General features: G+C 40.1%; 1 protein-coding gene across 1 annotated transcript in view; it reads left to right on the plus strand.

Moving 5' to 3' along the window:
• Positions 1–20,865, plus strand: part of EBF2 (EBF transcription factor 2) — a 233,625-nt gene that overhangs the window by 191,299 nt on the left and 21,461 nt on the right. The window contains exons 9-14 of the mRNA XM_063311109.1: positions 2,301–2,431; positions 4,823–4,949; positions 13,973–14,061; positions 14,895–14,960; positions 16,474–16,651; positions 20,130–20,315. Of these exons, the coding sequence (XP_063167179.1) occupies positions 2,301–2,431; positions 4,823–4,949; positions 13,973–14,061; positions 14,895–14,960; positions 16,474–16,651; positions 20,130–20,315 (777 nt within the window). The remainder of the gene's footprint in view (positions 1–2,300; positions 2,432–4,822; positions 4,950–13,972; positions 14,062–14,894; positions 14,961–16,473; positions 16,652–20,129; positions 20,316–20,865) is intronic.

The following is a 20,865-nucleotide window of genomic DNA, read 5'->3' on the forward strand; positions in this document are numbered from 1 at the left end:
GAGTGGCAGTCACTCTCCAGAGACACAGGTGGAATTCTCACTCTGGCTACCTAAGATCCTTTACTCAAGAAACGATGAAAAAACTTGGGAATTTCTATATATTGAATACATGTGATTTACCACTGAGTGAATTCATATTTCATTGCAACTGTCTCTCTCTGAATTGTTTGCTTCTTTTGTTCCCACAAGACAGGCATGCACAGATTTTGACCTGGCCCAATGCAAACCAGTTTGTTTGTTTGTTTGTTTATTTATTTATTCGATTTCCATAGCCACCCTTCTCAGCAAGTGACTCTGGGCGGCTTACAACAATAAAACTATAGAATAATTAAAACCATTACAATTAAAACGATTAAAATACAAAATAAGTATAGATGGCTTCTAAGTAAGCAATGTATGGATGTTAATATAACCAAGAAATGGGACCATTCACATGCTTGGGGCCCCAGGCCCGAGCACATAGGTCTTCACAGCCTTACAAAATGCCAACAGGGTTGAGGACATCCTAATTTCTGGAAGGAGAATGTTCCAGAGGGCAGGCGCTATGGAAAAGAAGGCACGCCTTCTAGTTTCCGCCAACTGGCATTCCCTGGCTGATGGGACCCGTAGCATACCCCACCTGCCAGATTGAATTTCCTGGCTTATACCTCACTAACTTTTGCAACACAGCTAGTCTAGGAGAAATGGCTTACTAGAAAGGGCTGGTGTTCCCTCTGGGAAGGGCTGTGCAGCTTTCAAGGGGCTGTGAGCCACATTTGGCAATGGGTGGCTGCACTTCAAAAAATCAGAGCCAGAACAAAAATGAAATGTCCCTTGTCATGCTTAATCATTTCTCCACTTGGTCACATTAGAAGATTACAATTTCGTAGCAACTTTTAGAGGTCTCTGGGGCCACCACGAAGAAGGCTTTCATGGGGCACATGCAGTCGTGAGGCTTTGGGTTGTTCACCTCTGTCCTAAGCTAACAGGCTGAGAATGCAAGGCAATATATCATTGCCAGTGTTGAAGTAACGTTTAAAAATGCTTTATCAGCTGTAATTTACACTTTCAAGTAATTCAAATGATTTAACAGGCATTCAGTTCCTTCTTCCCAGTAAACCTTGGGATAACACTTATGCAGAATCAGTGTAATATAGTGATTCAGGTGTAGAATTTGGACTGGTGAGATCCACCATCAAGTCCCTAGTCCAGGGAATTCAGTGCAAGAGTTTGGGCCAGTCTCCCTCTCTCTCTCTCATCATCATCACCTTCATAGGGATTTCACTGGGAGCAAAATTCCATGAATCCTTCCCATGTACATCATCTTGAGCTCTCAGAGGAATTAAATGCAGGGAATTATCATCAACATCATCATTTAGCATCCCAATTTACCTGATTTCTTTCTCCCTGGATACATAGAACACTCTAATTGCTTGTTTATGGTTTAATGTGTTGTATGAACCCAGACCTTTGTGGTTCTTTCAGTAAATATGGTTAAGCAAACCTTGCTTTGTATTTTGTGTGATAAGCTAATGTCTTAGTTCCGGTGAGAGAGCTAAACATGTGCTGTGACTCTTCAGTATCTCTCCAGACCTCAATTCCCAGACTGGAGAAGGTGGGGAGAAGGTGGGGAACCATAGAAACCAATTGAAAATCGTCATGTGGAATTGTCCTAGAAGCTTGAGAGCATAGAAGATGGATGTCACTGAAAGGCAAAGGAATTTTCCAAAATTATCCAGAAACAAGAGAGTATGGGGTGAAAAAGGTCTTTTTGGCATCTGTTTTAGACACTCACTTTGTCATTTCTCTCTGCCTTTGGCAAACCACTGCTAAACAGACTTGAATAAGCTTGTTTGGGAAAGAGCTTCCTGACTGAGATCTTCTGGGAAGAGAAAGGACAGCAGCCTCTTCAGGTGCCCAGTGCAATTGAGTGTGATAATTCAGACATCCACTAATGATGATGAAAATGAATCTAAATAGCTGAAATGTTAATGGATCACCATATATTGTAAGATTTTGGAATTCTCACCTAAATCTCATCAGATACAATTCATGAATTCAGGATGCTCATGAGGTTGGGTGATCTCATGAGTTTTGAGGTTGTTTTTTTTTTTAATAATTTGTACTTAATATTATGTTTCCACAATTCCCATAAGGGAATATCATTGTGCCTTGTGCTACATTGCTGTTCTGTAGGGAAAAAAACAATAGCTGAGAAATTGGGAGCTGTACAGCCATCAAAGGAAGTCTTCATATGAGCTTCATCAGAAATCTAACTCTATTGTCCCTTCTTTTCTTTTTCTTGTAACTTCTGTCTTTAGCCACTCCATGCATCAAAGCTATTAGTCCAAGTGAAGGCTGGACCACTGGTGGAGCCATGGTCATCATTATAGGGGACAACTTTTTTGATGGGCTACAAGTCGTATTTGGGACCATGCTTGTATGGAGTGAGGTAGGCAAGCTTGCTTTCTAGTTGCATTTTATCAGACTATCCTTGAACAGTCCAGGTAGTTTGGATTTGCTCTAATCATTTCTCAGAAAGTAAGATGCAAATGGTAATATCAAAGGATAGCAAAGATTCATAATATTCTCCATTGCTCTGTTTCTGCTTTAATTTGAGTATAATTCTACATAAAGGTAAAGGTAAAGGTTTCCCTTGACGTAAAGTCCAGTCGTGTCCGACTCTAGGGGGCGGTGCTCATCTCCGTTTCAAAGCCTTGGAGCCGGCGTTGTCCATAGGACACTTCCGGGTCATGTGGCCAGCATGACTCACGGAACGCCGTTACCTTCCCGCCGAAGCGGTACCAATTAATCTACTCACATTTGCATGTTTTCGAACTGCTTGGTGTGCAGGAGCTGGGACGAGCAACAGGAGCTCACTCCGCCGCGCGGTTTCGAACCGCCGACCTTCCGATCGACAGCTCAGCGGTTTAACCCGCAGCGCCACCGCGTCCCTGTATAATTCTACATAGTTATACATTATATTGTACAACTGACCACAGCTTTCTTTCATTCAGATTTATTACCATCTTCCATAAAACAATGAAAAACAATGGTGATGTGATTGCAGATAGGACACACACATACACCCATGTATTGTCTTTTACATGTAGGCATGCACTTCTGTGCATGGATAAAGCGCAGTTCACAAAAACAGAGAGATTCTAGCTGAAGGAATAATTCCTAAAGTGGCAGAGGTCTCAATAAATAAAAAACAATAAGATATCCATTTCTAATGTGCTACATAAAATTCAAAAGAAAAATCAGGTGGTATTCCAAATTAAGTGAATTCCTCTTTGGGAAATAGAGCAAGTAAGTTAGAACCCCAGAATGAGGGAAGAAATATTTCTAATCTGAAACCACAGATTGTAAAGGGGCTGCAGTGGCTCAGTGGTTAAGTTGCTGAGTCAGAGGACCATTAAGGTTGGCAGCTCAGCAGTCCAAATTCCAAGAGCGTGAGCCGCATGGTGGAGTGAGCTCCCATCAACTTGTCCCAGCTCCTGCTAACCTAGCAGTTTGAAAGCATGCAAATGCAAGTAGATGAACAGGTACCACTTCAGTGGAAAAATAACAAGGACATGAAAGGAACCCCCTTGGGCGTCTCCCAGGCAATGGTGATATCACCGGCAAATCCTTTCAACACTGAAGTGCCTTGGTAGGTGCTTCTGACATGACAAAAAACAAAACATAACAAAACAAAACAAACAAAAGCAACACAGATTGTACTCATCTCTCTCTCTGTGTGTGTAAGAGTATACACTCACATATACACACAGACACTATTTTTAGGTTTATTTATTTATTTAAGATTTTTATATCTTATCTTTCTATTCCAATGAAGCACTCAGAATGGCTTACCTCTTTATCTAAGAAACAGGCAAAAACAAAGAAACAGACCATCACCGCCACCACCCAAGCCCCCCACAAATTCAACCGATAAAACCAAAGCAATTAAAACACAAATAGCTAAACGTTAAACCTATAAAGGCTTAGCAAGAGAGATGTGCCTTAACAGATGTTCTAAAGAGGAGTCACAAAGCAGTGTATTCTATAGGTTGATGGAAATGCAAGGAAAAGTCTCTCTCCCACTTTCTAAAAAAATGGGCTTCTAAAAGTGAATATATTTTTACAAGGGCTTTTCTTGATTTTAATGCCTGGGCAGATTCATAATGAATGAATTAATCTCTCAAGATAATCAGAGTTTGGGCCATTTAAGGGCTTTAAATGTTAAGTACCTTGAATTATGCCTATAGCACCAGTGTAGGCCCTGCAGTTCAGGCATTATATGATAGACCAGCGTCACCCACCAGTTGACAGTATAACTTCGGGCGATCATTGTTTCCAGAGACTCTTCAAGGAAGGTGGTACACAGAGCACAATGTAAAACTAAATCAGGATATAACCAAGGTCTGAATAACTGTTTCCAAGCCCTTCACAGTTAATCAGGTAAAGATGTCTTCAAGTCAAGCCTGGTTCCTGTTGATGACATGGACAGAATCAGGCAATTTTCTTGGCAACACTATGGAAGTGGTTTGTCACTGATGACTCCTTCTCCTTCCTACCTTCTCCTTGGATTTTGTTTGTTTATTTATTTCCCAATCTAACCAGTCTGGGATTTTCTATACCAGCCAAACCTTCTCCTGTTTAATTTTTGACCTGAGACACTTATCTGGAACTGACCCAAATAACTCAGTACTTTATAAAATATTGGGAAAGTTCACTTTTACTGAATTTTTACTTATGGATTCATCAACCAGCGCACATTGAGCATAGGTGCTACTTTTCTGGCAAAATCCCAATTGTCCTAACTATCCCAACATGTTTTCTCTTTTTATTTTCTCAGCTGATCACCCCACATGCCATCCGTGTCCAAACGCCCCCTCGTCATATCCCTGGCGTGGTTGAAGTAACATTATCGTACAAATCCAAACAATTTTGCAAAGGAGCTCCTGGTAGATTTATTTATACAGGTATGTGAAAATATCACATTGCAAAGTCCAGGCTGTGGGAGGACTTCATTTTTCTCCCCCTCCTAAATTACTGAGGGTTAAAAACTGGGGTTTCATTTCTAGAATTAATAATCAGTATTTTTTTACATGTTTTGCTTTTTTCTGATATTTTTGTAGTGTGCTTTTCACACTCCATGCATTCAAATAATGTCTGAAGAGAGTTACAGTTTTTCTTTGTGAATGTGATATCCTTGTTGAAAAACCCTATTCTGTTTTTCCAAGGCAAATCGCCTCTCAGTATCAATTTCTGGAGACAAAATCATGAGGACTTTCCTGTCCTGTTTTTGAGCTTTCCATTAATTAGTCCATTAATTAAATTGCCTTCCAAATTCTCAAAAGTTTTCTTACCCTGTAAAAACAGTTTCTGCTTTCCTTTCCTGAATTTCTATAGGTTATTCCTATCCAATATACAGGAATTTCTATATATTGAATTTCTATAGGTGGTATTTTTTGAACTTTATTTGTGATATTGGGGACATTCTACTGATGGGGTTGTTTCCTATAACACATGCTCTGCAATCTCCCTGATGACTTACATTGGGATGGGGTGGGGTGGGGGAATACACTTCTCATGGGATCTCTTGAGCTTTAATAGAAATGAGGGAAGTCAAGAATTGAAAACAAATAGATAAATGGTTGTAAAGTGAAAGGCCAGATCCTCGCCCTGATTCTGAGATACCAGAAGTGAAAGCAGAACCCCCACATTTGGATGTGTGTAGGGGGCTGAACAGAGAAATATCAACCTTATGGAAAATCAAATGTGGATCTCCCATGAGATCAATATTCCTATTGGTAAGCAGAAAGCAGACTTTTTTCTCCTCCAGTGAGAAATTTGGAGGACATTAGTGATTGCCAAATCTTTAACCATAAGGGCATTCCACCAAGAATCTTGGTCCCAAATTGTCTATATGGACAGAATAAAAACCTTAAACCAACTTGGCAGCTCATAGACCGCCAGTGCAATGGTTGCAAAACTCGTAATTTGTATGTAAGGAATCCTGGTTGCTTTAGGTTTTAACCAGTTGCAGCTTTCAGACCAAATGTAAGTGTAGCCCCACATAAAACTGGCTGTACTACTTAATGGAGATGTTTACCAGAGCAACTATCCAATCTGAAAACCAGACAATAATGAAAATGCAGGACAGTGGATTGTTGATGTTTTTCAATCTACTGCTGCTGTTTGGCCCTACAGAGGAACACAGGCAAGAAAATTGGTAGAGATTCTTTTTCAGGTTCACCCAAGGAGAGAGAGGAAAAAAGTTGTTTTGCTGCTGTATGCTAAAAGATGCTTCATAAAATTAGCAAGGGTAAAATCAAGCAATTTCTCAGTCTCTCTGTCTAAGTAGATCATGACAAGCAAAGTGATAAACACAACTATTAAATACAGCTGCACCTGGTGTAACCAATTCCCCCAGCTCTTTCTGGCTGGTAGCAGAATGCTTTAAAGAAAGACACAAAACAATAGAAGAACTTCCAAGCTGCACAATTAACTCAGTGTGTTGTTTTTCTCCTCTGTTCACTGTATTAGCAATGTTCAGAACCTATTATAATGACAGTATGCTTTTTTTTTAAAACAAGCTATAGATTACATTATTAACGATGATGGTGTGTTTTAAAGGAAGAAGCTACTCATTATTCTGTTTTGGTTTTCGTTTTGGTTTTTTGCCCGAAGCAGGAGACTGTTTTTCTCTACAAACCTAACCCTATCTTATCTTGGAAAACATGCCACACACTTCTTGCAAAATTGCCATAGGAATATTAAATTGGCAGGGTGGGTAATGCCATATTTACGAGAAAGGATGAAGGTCCTGAAGTGAAGATGTTGCTCCCATCTCAGAAGGAAAATAGAAGGAAAAATACACCATAAATGTAGGGAAAATATCCTGGGAAATGCCCAGCTTCCTCATCTTGTTAACTGAAAATTGTTATTCCAGATGAAATCCATTCTAGGGATTTCTCCCTTTCTGAATGTGCCTGAGATGCATTTGTGTGTGCATATGTATGAAACTGTGCTCCAGGAAAGGGCATGGGCAGGACAAAAAATAATAATTTAATTAATGACCACTGGTTAAAATTAATTAATTTTATTTATTTATCAAACTTTATCACCGCCCATGTCCCTCCCAAGGAGATGGGAGCAATTTAATTACCTGTAAAATAAAGTAACCATTATAAAATTAATTCATTGCCTGTAAAATAAGAGCCCCATATATAAAATTAAATCATTGCCTGTAAAATAAAAACTCAATTTAAAAAATTAATTCATCTGCATATACCAGCCCTTCTCTCTTGCTCATACAAACCACTGTCATACATAGAAACAAACAGATACACATGCAATCACACATTCCTCTTTCTCCTTTCATCACTAACACTGAAAAAAAGGAGAACAGAGGAATATGTGATGAGGGTCAGGAATAGATGCAGTGGTAAGGGAGGAGAAAGGGAAGAGAAAGGGGAGCAAAAATTGGATGGAGGGAAAATGAGGGAGAGAGATATATGAACAAGGAAAGACAGAAAGGAAACAGAAGTTCTGGTTACAGAAGGGTTAAGTTCACCAGGCAAACAGCCCTTCCCAAGTGAAGGCTAATCTTCAAAGACATCCACATTTTTCAACATTTTTCAGCCACTTGCACCTCCCAGCTTTGTTCATTGTCAACAGGATCTTCTGTTCATCTTAGCAAATGTAAGATGACTCTTATCCCCACACAGTATTTAGATTTTTAATTTCTTCTCACGTGACATAATGCTCAAATGTATATAGGTCCCAATGATTCTAAAGCTGTTTGACTTGCACATTTTTATTGTGTGGCTGTTGCCTTACCCATCCTTAACTAGTGCAAGACAGAGGGCAAACATCTGCTAAAATATAATGTGACATTAAATCATATAGGTTATCCTTGAACACCAACTATTCAGAAAAGGCCAGGATAGGTGCGGTTTACTAGCTGATATTATTATATGTATGACCATATCAATTTCTTTTTGATGCAGTGTTTTACTTGAATGTACCCAGCATATCACATAAAGAATCTTGCTAGAACCATCCTTAAAGTCAAGTCAAGTCTGCTTTCGTTTTACAGTGTTTTATCCTTGCACAGAAGGATGTATCCTGAAAAATACCACATGTACACTTGGTGAAATATTACATCCAAAATCTTTCATGCCATCCTCACACAATCTAGTCAGGGTTTCATTACTGTGCTTCTACACACTGTTCATGTGGAATAGGAAAGTAAGATGAACTGAAGGGGCCAAATTATAACAAACTGCAAATTCATGTAATTCTGCTAACTTTGTGGTAAGGTGGGAAAAATGGAATAATGGAGCATTCCTAATGTGTCACTTCCCTTTAGAAGCAAGGCTGAGTAATTCCAAACTGAAATCCAAGGGTAGCCCTAGTGCAAATGGGCTATTGCTAAATCCATGCTCAGTTCTTGCTTACTCCTGAGCAAATGTGTTCTGAAATCAGGCCAATAGAAATCTTCAATTTCTCAGCTCTTAGCAAAGATTTATTTCTGTCATATTTGGAGCTATTGTCTCTGACCAGCGATAGAGATCGATTAAAGTTTTTGATGCATGATTTAATCTGATCAGCGACAGAGCTCAGGGAAACTGATAGCCATATCGGGGTGGAAACTCGGCTCCCATCAGAATCACCCAAGGGAGCCTGCCACAAAGGCCTGCCTCTAGTGTTCCTATTAGCGAGCAGTTGTAGATGGCAAGGCAGGGATTTCAGGAGTTCATGATTCAGCTGCTGAAGATCTGAGGAGGGTGCTTCAATATTTAATACCAAATCCAATATTCATTTCATGTTCCAACTGATTAGGCATTAGCTGAACAAGAGCAGCACCAAGATAGCTTGTTTGAAGAAAGAGCCATAAACTGTTAAAAAAAAAGACAACTATAACAATTAAAGATAAATTCCAAGGGTACATCTAAATGTCACAGTGGGAGCTGTTATCTGTACACATATGTTCTCTGTAATGGGTACTTCTAATAGGTTATGGCAAAGGATGCCATGCTAGCATTGCTCCAGTTAAAGATCTGCAAGCCATGCATCAAGGTTGCATGGCTGACAGTCAACAGACTGATCAGGGTGCCAAGCAGTGGTTATCATGCTGAGCTTCTTTTCTCTCTCCCAGTAGGGTGGAAGGAACCCTTTGGTGGCTTATTCAGTTAGAAAAATCTTTGTTGAGAGTTGGAATAGGAAGTGACTGACAGATTGGTGAAAGTATTTCGCTGCTTCTGATTTTGTTTGGGGGAGAAGAGGGGATTTAGATGACATCTTTCTTTTTTAACCCCAGTAAGCCATTGGTTTCATGGACTTCTGTTCAGCAGATTCAGATGCAATAGGCTAAAATCTGTCCATATACTACATACTTCTGTACATGTGTAAAATCCTGCTTGCCATTATTGTATAGGTAAAGGTAAAGGTTTCCCTTGACGTAAAGTCCAGTCGTGTCCGACTCTAGGGGGCGGTGCTCATCTCCGTTTCAAAGCCTTGGAGCCGGCGTTGTCCATAGGACACTTCCGGGTCATGTGGCCAGCATGACTCACGGAACGCCGTTACCTTCCCGCCGAAGCGGTACCAATTAATCTACTCACATTTGCATGTTTTCGAACTGCTTGGTGTGCAGGAGCTGGGACGAGCAACGGGAGCTCACCCCGCCGCGCGGTTTCGAACCGCCGACCTTCCGATCGACAGCTCAGCGGTTTAACCCGCAGCGCCACCGCGTCCCCGCCATTATTGTATATGCATGTGTAAAATGTGTAAAATATCCATGTATAAAATCCCATTCAGATTTAAGGGATATTTGGCTTTAACAGACACATGTTCCCCCTTGTTAGTCTGGTAAATTGAAAGTGTGCTATACACTTAGTCTAATTTACAACTGGCAGTTTAGCTATACCGATTTTTACAGTTATATTTGGAAGAGATCTTGAGCCTTCAGGAAGGAGATCTGTCACCATCAGCAGCAAAATCACAGCAGATAAAGAGTAAGAGATGAGAGGTGAAGCTGAATATAATTGAATGACATTGAATGAACCAAGATGCGGTTTGTTCCTCACTGCAATCACATTGATTGTTGATTTTTTTTTTTTTACAATGCACTGAAAAGCCAGCAATGAGGAAACTAGGTTGACCTCACTGGCATAAACACTCCAGCACCTGGAAGCCACACTGAAAAAATCTTGCCTTCTGTCCTCATCCACTGTGGCATTCAATACTGTTTCTGATTTGCATGGTCAAGTTAAGATTAAAGTTGTCCTTAATCCCAGACTGTTAGCATTTTATAATAAAAATGCAACAACCTGAATTAGGCTTAGAAACAGTTCCCATTTATTTTAGAGTTTTAGAAAGCCTGATGGCCAGAATTTTAAGATGTATAAATAAATACCTTTGATTCTTATATCCTGTATGGCCTACCCTTACAGGCTACCACCATGAAATAAACATGTGTTTAGGATAGTCTTCTTCAAAATTAATACTGAATAGTAGCCAGATTGTGTCCCTGAATTACAAATCTGGATATTCCCATTAGATATTCTTGGTTAAATATGTGCATTTAGATCGTTAGGTTGTCTTTTCCTTTCCTTTTTTAAAAAAAGCTTCCCCAGTTTATAATCCCTGTAGCTTGATCCAAGACATGTAACTTACTTCAACTATTAGGCTCGGAATGAACAAGAGAAATGGCAGATAGTGATATATAAGATCTCAAGAGGATTCTGACAAATTCCACGATTACTGGCACAACTTCTCCGCTCCGCTCCCAAAAGGGAAATAGATTCTATGGCAGTTGAAATGTGTATTATTAAACTCCTTAAGCAATCCAGAATGGTTCCCAATAGGCAGCAAAAATTATTCTAAGTATAGCAAAGTTGAAATTCTTAGGTCTAAGTCTTTCCCATTCAACCCCCATTTGATTCTATCCAACAGTCTTTAAACTGGCTATCATTATTCCATTAAAATAAATCAAAGTCCATGTCACCAAAGCCTGTTATGACTGGGTAGGGTACTTCCATTCTGTTTTGCTAAAGACAGCCAGATGGGAAGAACTGGGGCCAGATAAAATGCTGAATTGGCACCGGGTTTGACTCCACACTCCAGCACAGCAAAGTTGCAATGCGAAGGGTTTTTGTTCACTATGCTATGATCATTTACAGTTTGCACCTCCTGGAATTATCCTTTAGTTTTTGCACTTCTCTGAATTGTGAGATGCAGTACTTCGATTTTTTTTTTTTTTTTTTTAAAAGATAAACCATTTTAGGTTTCACATATTCTTAGAATTTTGCAGCTGAAGAAAATAAGTCATTGGGAAATAGGTATCTTGTGCAAAAATTCAGAAATCTAAAGTTTACTACCATTTTCATGCCAATTTATTTTAAAAAAAGAAAAGCGGATGAATGGAGAAATGCAATGAAATGGATTTCCAACAAAGTTAAAAAAACTGACATGGATCAGAAGTTGTTGTGTACTCTCTTTGGCAAAGTACTCCCTGATACCCCTGCTGGCCCTATTAATGGTGGGCACAGCATTGCAAACTGCCTCCCATTTTGAATTTCCCTTACTGCCTTGATGTCACAAAGATCAAGTGAGGCAAGATGGACTTTTTGCAGTGGCAAGTTACCTAAGGTAAAGGTAAAGGTTTCCCTTGACGTAAAGTCCAGTCGAGTCCGACTCTAGGGGGCGGTGCTCATCTCCGTTTCTAAGCCTTGGAGCCGGCGTTGTCCATAGGACACTTCCGGGTCATGTGGCCAGCATGACTCACGGAACGCCGTTACCTTCCCGCCGAAGCGGTACCAATTAATCTACTCACATTTGCATGTTTTCGAACTGCTTGGTGTGCAGGAGCTGGGACTAGCAACGGGAGCTCACCCCGCCGCGCGGTTTCGAACCGCCGACCTTCCGATCGACAGCTCAGCGGTTTAACCCGCAGCGCCACCGCGTTACCTACCATTTGGATAAATAAAGACTCCTTTGAGTTGAGTTCACCTCCTGGTGACTCCATGGAATGTTCCTGCGGTTTTCTTGGAAGCTGTACAGAAGTGGTTTGCTTCCTTATGGGATGTTTGTCCAACTTCCCATCTACACTACAAGTCTGAGATTTCCTGATAGTCTTCTGGAAGCCATCTTTGGAGATGGGATTGTAGCTTGTTCTATTCAAACAAATTAAACTATGAATATTTGGAAACCTCTTGGGAAATATAGGTGTAGACCAGTTTATTGCTGTAGAGTGACTGCAGCAGTTGTCCTCTAAATGAATGCATGCACCCTCCAGGCAAAATATCACCCTGTGGAAAGCATCTCTTGACTAGCACCTGTGATTATCTGATCGCCCTTGCCTAACCCTTTTACAAGTTTTTTTTTTTTTTTTGGCTTTTCTGTGACCATTTTTTTCTGTCCAAAGCCACATCTAAAGCTATATTGAACACCAGTGTGCCAATCTGATTCAAGGGAAGAATAAAACTAGTGGTCTCCAGGATTTGTCCTTGACCGTGTAAACTTCTACATTAGACCATTTTAGCCCTTCTGAGACATCAAGTGGGAGCAGAATGACAGCAAAAGTTCTACATTACAAGATATTATTCATCAGTTCCTTTCTGGATGACCAAGATCGTTCTCTAAGGGCTACTCATTACTATCCAGCAATACTGTAGTCCCAAACAAAGTTAATTGTCTATAAGGTCTATTTTATCATTTCTTGTTCAGCAAAATTGATGATTGATTGATTGATTGGATTTGTTAAGGCTGCCCAACTCCAAAAAGACTTTGGGCAACTTACAATATATCCAACCATATATATCCATCTTGAATTGCCCCTAGAATGTCAGCCTTTGAGGTATACCAGACTAGGAAACCAAAGTTATGAAAGCTAATGTTACTTTTATTATAAGGTTACAATAACAGAACCTTGCAAGTCTGAATATGCTCCTTTATCTTCATGAGAACAAGGGAGGGTCAAGTCTGTCAGCCCTTCAAGGTAGTCCAGACAGGAAACCAAAATCATGAGTACTAACACTACCTTTATTGTAAGGTTACAGTAATAGAATCTTGCAAGTCTGAAAGCACTTCCACCCAGCCCTCTCTTTACTTTCCTGAGAATGAGGGAGGGTCCCTTCTGAGATGCTTACTCCACCCCCATCCCTCCTTTGAACTCAGAATTCTCTTATCAGACTGTTGTCTAGGCTGTGGCTCTTCCTCTTGTCTCCCAGGGTTATTCTCACCACCCATTACAAATCTGAGAGGCTTTCTTAAACTACATTTCTACATGGGACTCAACTTTCTTTTATCTGACCACTTCCTTGGTTGCAGTTCATCCTCCTGTTCCTCAAGGTTATTTCTATTCACCATTACACAGAAGCTGATTGGCAACCAATGCAGCTCAGGTAGCAGTGATGACACATGGGCATAATGAGAAGCACCCATTACTGCTCACACCACTACATTTTGAACCAGCTGCAGCTTCCAGATGGTCTTAAAGGGCAGCCCCATGTAAAACGCATTGCAGTAGTCTAATTGTGCAGCATCTAAGGTGTGAATGAACACCTGAAGGGCCTCCCTGTTGAAGAAAGGGCACCGACGATGCATAAAATAAACCTGTGCAAAAGCCCTCCTGGCCATAGGTGCCACCTGCTCTTTGAGCAGTAGCTGTGAATCACGTTGAAGAGCTTCTTTTTTATCTCTCCTGAATAGTTAGCTCCATTCATCTGTGTGCAGCATTATGGGTTTCTTCCATTATTTCTTTTTTTCTCTTTTTGTGCGAAATAACTTTCAAGGCCCACTCCCTCTTTGCACTGAAGATGTTGCCTAGTCTGGCAATGAAATGTCCGCAAGAAAACAACAAGGCCCAGAGAGCACCAAGGACTCCACAGTTCAACCCTGAGCTACAAATATTTGCTTTGAATAACTTTCAACTTTCGAGTTTTTTTCCCCCACAAGAAGATTTCAGTTGCTACTCTTCTTTCACCCTCTTTTTCAGCTTTAAATGAGCCCACCATAGACTATGGTTTCCAAAGACTCCAGAAGGTCATCCCAAGACATCCTGGTGATCCAGAACGACTAGCTAAGGTAAAGCTGACTTTCCCACATATTGACTCCATTCACATAAGAGGATAAAAGATAATGGATCCATTGGAGTGTCATGCTGAATCACAGACCAACTTCTCACATTTTATTCTAGCGTTATTTGCCCAAATCTGGTCTGTGTAGCCAGTTTATGTACAGTATATCGTGAGCCCCTCAATATGTTCAGTATATTGTGACTTTATTTATGAATTAAACACATTTCTATGTGGCCACAATCCAAAGAGACTTTCAGTGGCTTTCAGAGAACAGATACAGATTAAAACATCCACGGTAGGAGTAAAACAACTCTAAACTCAATAAAAATAAAAGCCACACAAGATGCAACCTAATTTATAAATAAAATAAATGAAAATAAAGATGAAGTAATTCATCTTTATTTACTTTATGAAGTAAATTGAGTAAATTATGGTTGACTTTTGGCAGACTTGTGATATGAACTGGAGGAGTTTGGTTTGGTGTAACTTAGTGTTTATAAATCATGCCTTATGCCTTAGCATGTTCAGAGCAGGATTGATTCAGTGAAGCCTGGCTAAATATGCCCTTCCCTCTATTTGTTTTCATGGCACAAAGCTACTTGGAGTGCATAAATAGAATGGTGAGGTATGAGTTACTAAATAATAATAATAATAATAATAATAATAATAATAATAATAATAATAATAATAATAATAATAATAATAAAAAAATAGTTGTTCTTAGCATTTGTCCTGCTTGGTTGCAGGGTCTGTTTGTTTTACACTGTGCTTGCCTAGTTCTTACCACAACATTTTTCAGTGCGTGATACATCCTTGGTTGTCCTTCCTTTCCGCTTGTAGGAGATGCTTTTGAAGCGAGCAGCTGACCTAGTTGAAGCGCTGTATGGGACACCCCATAATAATCAGGTCAGAATTCCTGTCTCTTTATCCTGTGAATGCATAAAGAAGGATTGTGTCTGCAGCTTCTCCTGAATCACCCTTTCACCTGACCTACTTGAGTAGAACTTTTGAGACTTACTGCCCAATTAAGACTCCTTCACAGTCCTATAGGGGTGGCCTTTCTCAGCCTTGTATATGAGAATTTATTTGCACATTTGGTCCAGGAATCCATTCAAAGAAGTGAGCTGGTGGAAGAGGGCAATATCTTCTTCCTTCAGACTCTGGTCCAGAGGATGAGAATCTAGTCCCCTAGTTCTGTTCCTCCTCCTCCACCCTAATTGATAAAAGTTCTAGTCCAGCCTTTCTCAACCTTTTGACCCCAGAGGAACCCTTGAAATATTTTTCAGGCCTCGGGGAACCCCTGCACATTCAGGCTCAAAGATAGGCCAGAAGTTACCAAATTATTATCTTCGTTTCATGGGTAGGCCTGTATATATGCATTAAGAGTGTTCTTAAACTGATAATAAAGAATGAAACTTGCCTGTTTAATGTGAAGTTGCCCAAATTTAAAATATTTTTTTAAATACATCTTGATCTCCCAGGGAAGCCCTAGTGACTTCTCACGGAACCCTAGGGTGCCACGGAACCCTGGTTGAGAAACCCTGGCTAGTCTATTGTTAGTCTCTCTTCTACTGGATTAGTCTCTCTATTAGTATTCCAATAGTCTGCAAAAAGAGGGGGTTGGCATTTACTGAAACTTCTAAACAGACTTAAAAACAATTCTAAAAGTTTGTAACTTTGGAAGTCTTATCCTGCCCCATTCGTTCTTCCTCTGTCTTTCGTCTACCAGCTCTTCGAGTCTCTCTTTCTATGATATTCATTCATTCTTACTCCCTTCCTCCCCAATCTGCCACCCCCAAACAGGGACAGTGAATACTTGCCAGAATTCTTAAGTGTTTGTATCCAGAGGGCTTTTAGGTTATTAAGTTCTGCAGCTTTAGGACCACAGATTGCTCACTTATGTTCTAGATGAGGATTGAGCAGTATTTTTCCCACTGAGAGCCATCTTCATCTCAGAGTGACTTTATGAGAGTCATTTCACCTGCCAAAGATTGATGGAGGTGAGGCAAGTGAGGGGGGGGGTTACCCATTTTTCTCCTTCTGGCATCTCCTCCTTTGTCTTTCTTTCCAGTACCTTTTTCTCTCTTACTCTTCCTGTACACACAGAGGCTGAACAGAAGGAAACAGAATAGTCTTTACAGTATTAATCCCTTGAGGAAGGGGGCTTGAAATTAGCCAGTTAGCCAAGTACAATTAGCCCAAGGCTCTATTTGAAATGCAATCTTGGAAACTAGGAATAACAACAAGAGCAGCCCTGATCTTGGTGTCTTCCTACACATCTTCTCCTGGTCCCACACCACCTCAAGACACATGTTTGCTGAACATCTGTGGAGGATTTCTTTCTTTCTTTTTCTTTTTCTAATTTGTAAAATAAATCAGTCTGCCTGGAATAAAATTTATGCTGTTTTTTTTGTTTCAGGACATTATTCTGAAGCGAGCTGCTGATATTGCAGAAGCTCTTTACAGTGTCCCAAGGAATCCAGGTCAGATCCCTGCTTTGTCTAGCTCTCCTGCTCATAGCGCCATGATGGGCATCAACTCTTATGGCAGCCAGTTAGGAGTCAGCATCTCTGAGTCGACACAAGGGAACAATCAAGGTAAAATTGCTGAGCTGGCAAATGGACACAATGTATGGAAGTGTTACTTCCAGGAAATGATGGCCAGAAACTGGGAAATATTGGCCATGACCCGATCCTTTAACAAGATGTAGTCCTTATTAATTGCCAAGGTCATCACAATAATTTATTGTTTTCTTTGTTTATAAACAATAACTGTAACTAAATATAACTCTCTCAAGTGAAATTAGCAGATACATTGGTCCTGTGTAGGGCTTATGGGCTTCTATTATGTCTTCTCTGCTTTATTTTTAATTTAAGGACTGTTTTTCTGATCCGGCATATTTCTAGTCTATTTTTTTTAAAAAATAGTTATTAAAGATTGGATTAGAAGTTTAGGAGAGCAGACTGAGGGAAAAAGGCAGGAGAGTTCTATACTGGATATTCTGTATTGTGATTGAATGCCAACTTCTCCTTTGTTCCAGCTTTTTCTGGAACTCTTATGGGATGTTTTCATGGTCCTATGATGGTTCCAAGAACTGCTGCACACAGGAGTGCTAGCACTGCTACAGGCACACCAAACTTTGTATATGTCACAACAGGAAAAAAGATGCCACTTCTTGGCTACCCGATAAACTGTCCAATGTAAATCGACCTCTCTCCTGTCCAATATGGAGTTTCATGGGAGGAAATGGATATTAGCAAGAAATCATTTGGGCTAGTAGCTTCCCCACCCAGAATCTCATGGAAGGGAAAATCCCAAATTTGCTATTATCAGGATTCCAGGGGAAGTTCAGTTTAATCCCTGAGCCTGGATTAACTTCAGGGTCTGGATTTACAGTGGTCTCCATAAATTATTGGGGAGTTGCATTTTTTAAGGCTTTCAGCTGATTCAAGGATTATATTATAAATACTAACCTTTCTGCCTTTGGTTGCATAATGTTGGCAGGTTAATACCCCCACACACCCTGATTTACTGTTAGGAAGAATAATTTCCTCCAATCCTAATTATTCATGGTAATTAAAGAAAAGATTGTGCTTTATACTCTGGATTTTTTCTCCAGCCACAGTGGCTCAAATAGGTTTTCAGCACACCCCGGATATTGATACCATTCTGAAATACTTTTCAATTTTCTTCATTCTCCATCCATAGCCTAAACCATCTCTATAGCTCCCATGCATGTGTTGCATAAATACATTTCTTTCTCTTACAGTCTCCAAACAGTTTTTTAATTTTTTAAAACCATCCTTTGCTCAAAAAAATAATTGACCATTCTGAATCTCTGCTGAAATCCCAGAGAAGGTACAGCCTTGACCAGAATTTGCAGCAAATCCCATGTTAATGTTATAAATATTAAAAACACAAGTGGGCTAATTTTTTCCAGACCTTGAAACACCCTTTCACATTCTTTCAACATGCAGATCTGACTGGCAAAATGTACATATATTGTCAAACAAAGTGCTGTTCTTGTCAACTAGTGGAACATGCTTAAGGGTGAGAAGCTGCAACAGATCTTTAGAGAGGATCTTGTGTTTTATCCTGCAAAACTCTATTTGTGGAGTTAGTGGTGGCATTAGCACATTCATTTGGCTTTTAGCCCTAAAAGACAAATCCTTAGTCTAAAGGCCCAGATCTTCTTAGGGAAATATAGAAAACTGTACAGAATTGAAGAGGGTTTTTAAATAGGAGTAACATAAATCCTTAACAGATTTATACTCAAGCAAAGTGGATATGATTTACCCAAAGAAATCTGCCACGCTATGAAAGGATGTTTAAGTATCTGCTGCATCCATTTGAAAATATGTCTTAGCTCAGCCACTGCCTACAAATATGCATCTTAGCTGCACACAGAAAACAGATTTCAGAGGGTTGCAGAAAACTATTTTCATGTCATACTATGCAAGGTTTGACAATAATAATTTTAAAAATGCATGCCTGTATGGCTGTCAACACACAAAATCGTGGAAGATTCCTAATATATCAACCTTATTCGATAAAACAGATATTTGGAGTGAAGCAACTTAGAAGAGGGGAGTTTCTGAAGATAAACACACACTTTATTTTCTATTGCTCTAGTGGGCAGAATTAGAACTGATGGTTCTACAGGGAGGCTGTTTGGTGTAACTTTAAGTAAGACTTCCCAGTAGTAATAGCAGTTTGCCTATTAAACAATTTGCCCTCAGCTGAGGTTATCCTTCTTTTTTTCATGACTGGACAATCATCTATCAAGATGACAGCCTACATTATAAATCCTGCACTGAACAGGAAGCTGAACTGGATGATCTCTCCCGCCCCTGAATCATTTTCAACTCTGCAATTCTATACTTCATAATCTGAACTAATGCTGTGACCAATTTTGCCTTGCACTTTCTTTCCCAGTGAAAAAGACTTCTGTTTTCTACCATTATCTGGATCTTTGAAGATGTATTTTTTCCTTTCTTTTGGTGCAGTTGTACAGCATATTGCTGCTGACGGAGCTAGAAAATGATCCTGCTGGTTATTTTCCATTACACATTTTCCCATCACTCTAAAGCCTCCCTCACCATTCTCACTTCCAAGCTGATAACCCCATCAAAGAAGTTCCTTCTTGGTATCTTTCTTTGGGACTTAACTGAAGTGTGAGAAACCAGGGAGGCTGCAGACTGCTGGAATGATGACTGTATAATTAAAAAAAAAAAAAAAAAGGTAGCATTCACACACACGTCTTGGCCATCTGGTAACTGAATAAGTATAAGAACGCCACACTCCACCCAGGAGAATTAAATTGAAATTCTTTTCTCTTTTGGAAAAAAAAAGTGAAAGCAAATTCTCACATTATTTTCTCTCCATTTTATTCACATTGATGAATGTGAGAGAATTGTGGGTTTTTTCCATCATTATTTAGGATTTTGATTCCTGGGGAAATGCTATTTTGCTGTACACTTAGGCACTTTTTCATGGTATTTCTGCTCTCTGTAACTTCTGAGCGTTAAACATCCACTTACCTACTATCTTCCTCACTTTGCCGTGAAACCACTTCTTTCTGGCACCCTATTTTTGACAGCCACACCCATCTGGAAGCAAAACATAAGATCATTAAGTGCTTCTTCTGTTAGCTTCTTCAAAGCTCAAATTATTGAAGAGTCAAAATGTCACTTACCTGTATTTAAATGCAAATAACTCACATTTCCCAAACTATTAGTTGAATTGAAATGTAGCTGTTCTTTGTGTCCTAATTTTGCAATGAAGTTTGATCAAACCATGCATGCAAAGTTGCAGATGTTCTGGCAGCCACTGTACCAAAAGCACAGACTAGATGGGAAAAGTGGAAGGTAGGGGAAAGGGCACAGAAATGTAGAGAGAAGATTTAACGTTGTCACATGGATGCAGAAAGATGTTCTGCTTGAAATAATGGTGACAGTGTAGAAGGTAAAAGAGATTAATCTATTCCTGATCCAGACCACTGAAGACCACATGTCTAAGAAAGACCAGCCTGTCATCCTCATTGATGGGCACTCAGTGAATGTTTATTTCTTGTAGGTTACATCCGCAACACAAGCAGCATCTCCCCACGAGGCTACTCCTCCAGCTCGACCCCTCAGCAGTCTAATTACAGCACCCCCAGTAACAGCATGAACGGCTACAGCAATGTCCCCATGTCCAACCTGGCTGTTCCCAGTTCACCTGGATTCATTAATGGTTCTCCCACAGGATCTCCCTATGGCTGTGAGTAGCTTCCTTCTCTTCTTTTCCTCTGGCTCCATATGACCTTCGGGTTGACTTAAGCTGAGAGGCAATCTGCCTGAAAAGGTTTATTTCCTTTCTTTGGGTCATCTGCCAGAAGGTTCCTCAACCTTGTAATCAGACAATTAAGCCCAAAGCTTCTGCAGAGAAAGCCTGCAAGAATGCATGGCTGCTTTTGTCTATCTGCCCCAAATGTACTATGGTGGCTCTTTCTGTCTGGAACATCAGCTTTTGGTATCCTTCAGCACCAGCTGCTGGGAATCTAATCCCATCAGAATTCATAGCTTACTGTATATCTGCCCTGCTCTCCTTTTTAAGCAATGGTCTGATCCAAAAGGCCAGGAGTGGTCAACAAGCAGCTCTAAGCCCAGAAGTTGATTTCAGTCCTTTAACAAGAACAACCTATGTTGGACTAGTGCATGGGGAGGAGGGAGAGGACAGAGAGCATGAGAAGACCATTCCCAGAAGAGAAAGAAAAGGAGTATCAGGAGGACAGGAAATGTGTAGTCACTGTTTGGTTAAGCCCTAGCCT

The sequence above is a fragment of the Candoia aspera genome, chromosome 9, assembly GCF_035149785.1.
Source record: "Candoia aspera isolate rCanAsp1 chromosome 9, rCanAsp1.hap2, whole genome shotgun sequence".
Classification (NCBI taxonomy): domain Eukaryota; kingdom Metazoa; phylum Chordata; class Lepidosauria; order Squamata; family Boidae; genus Candoia; species Candoia aspera.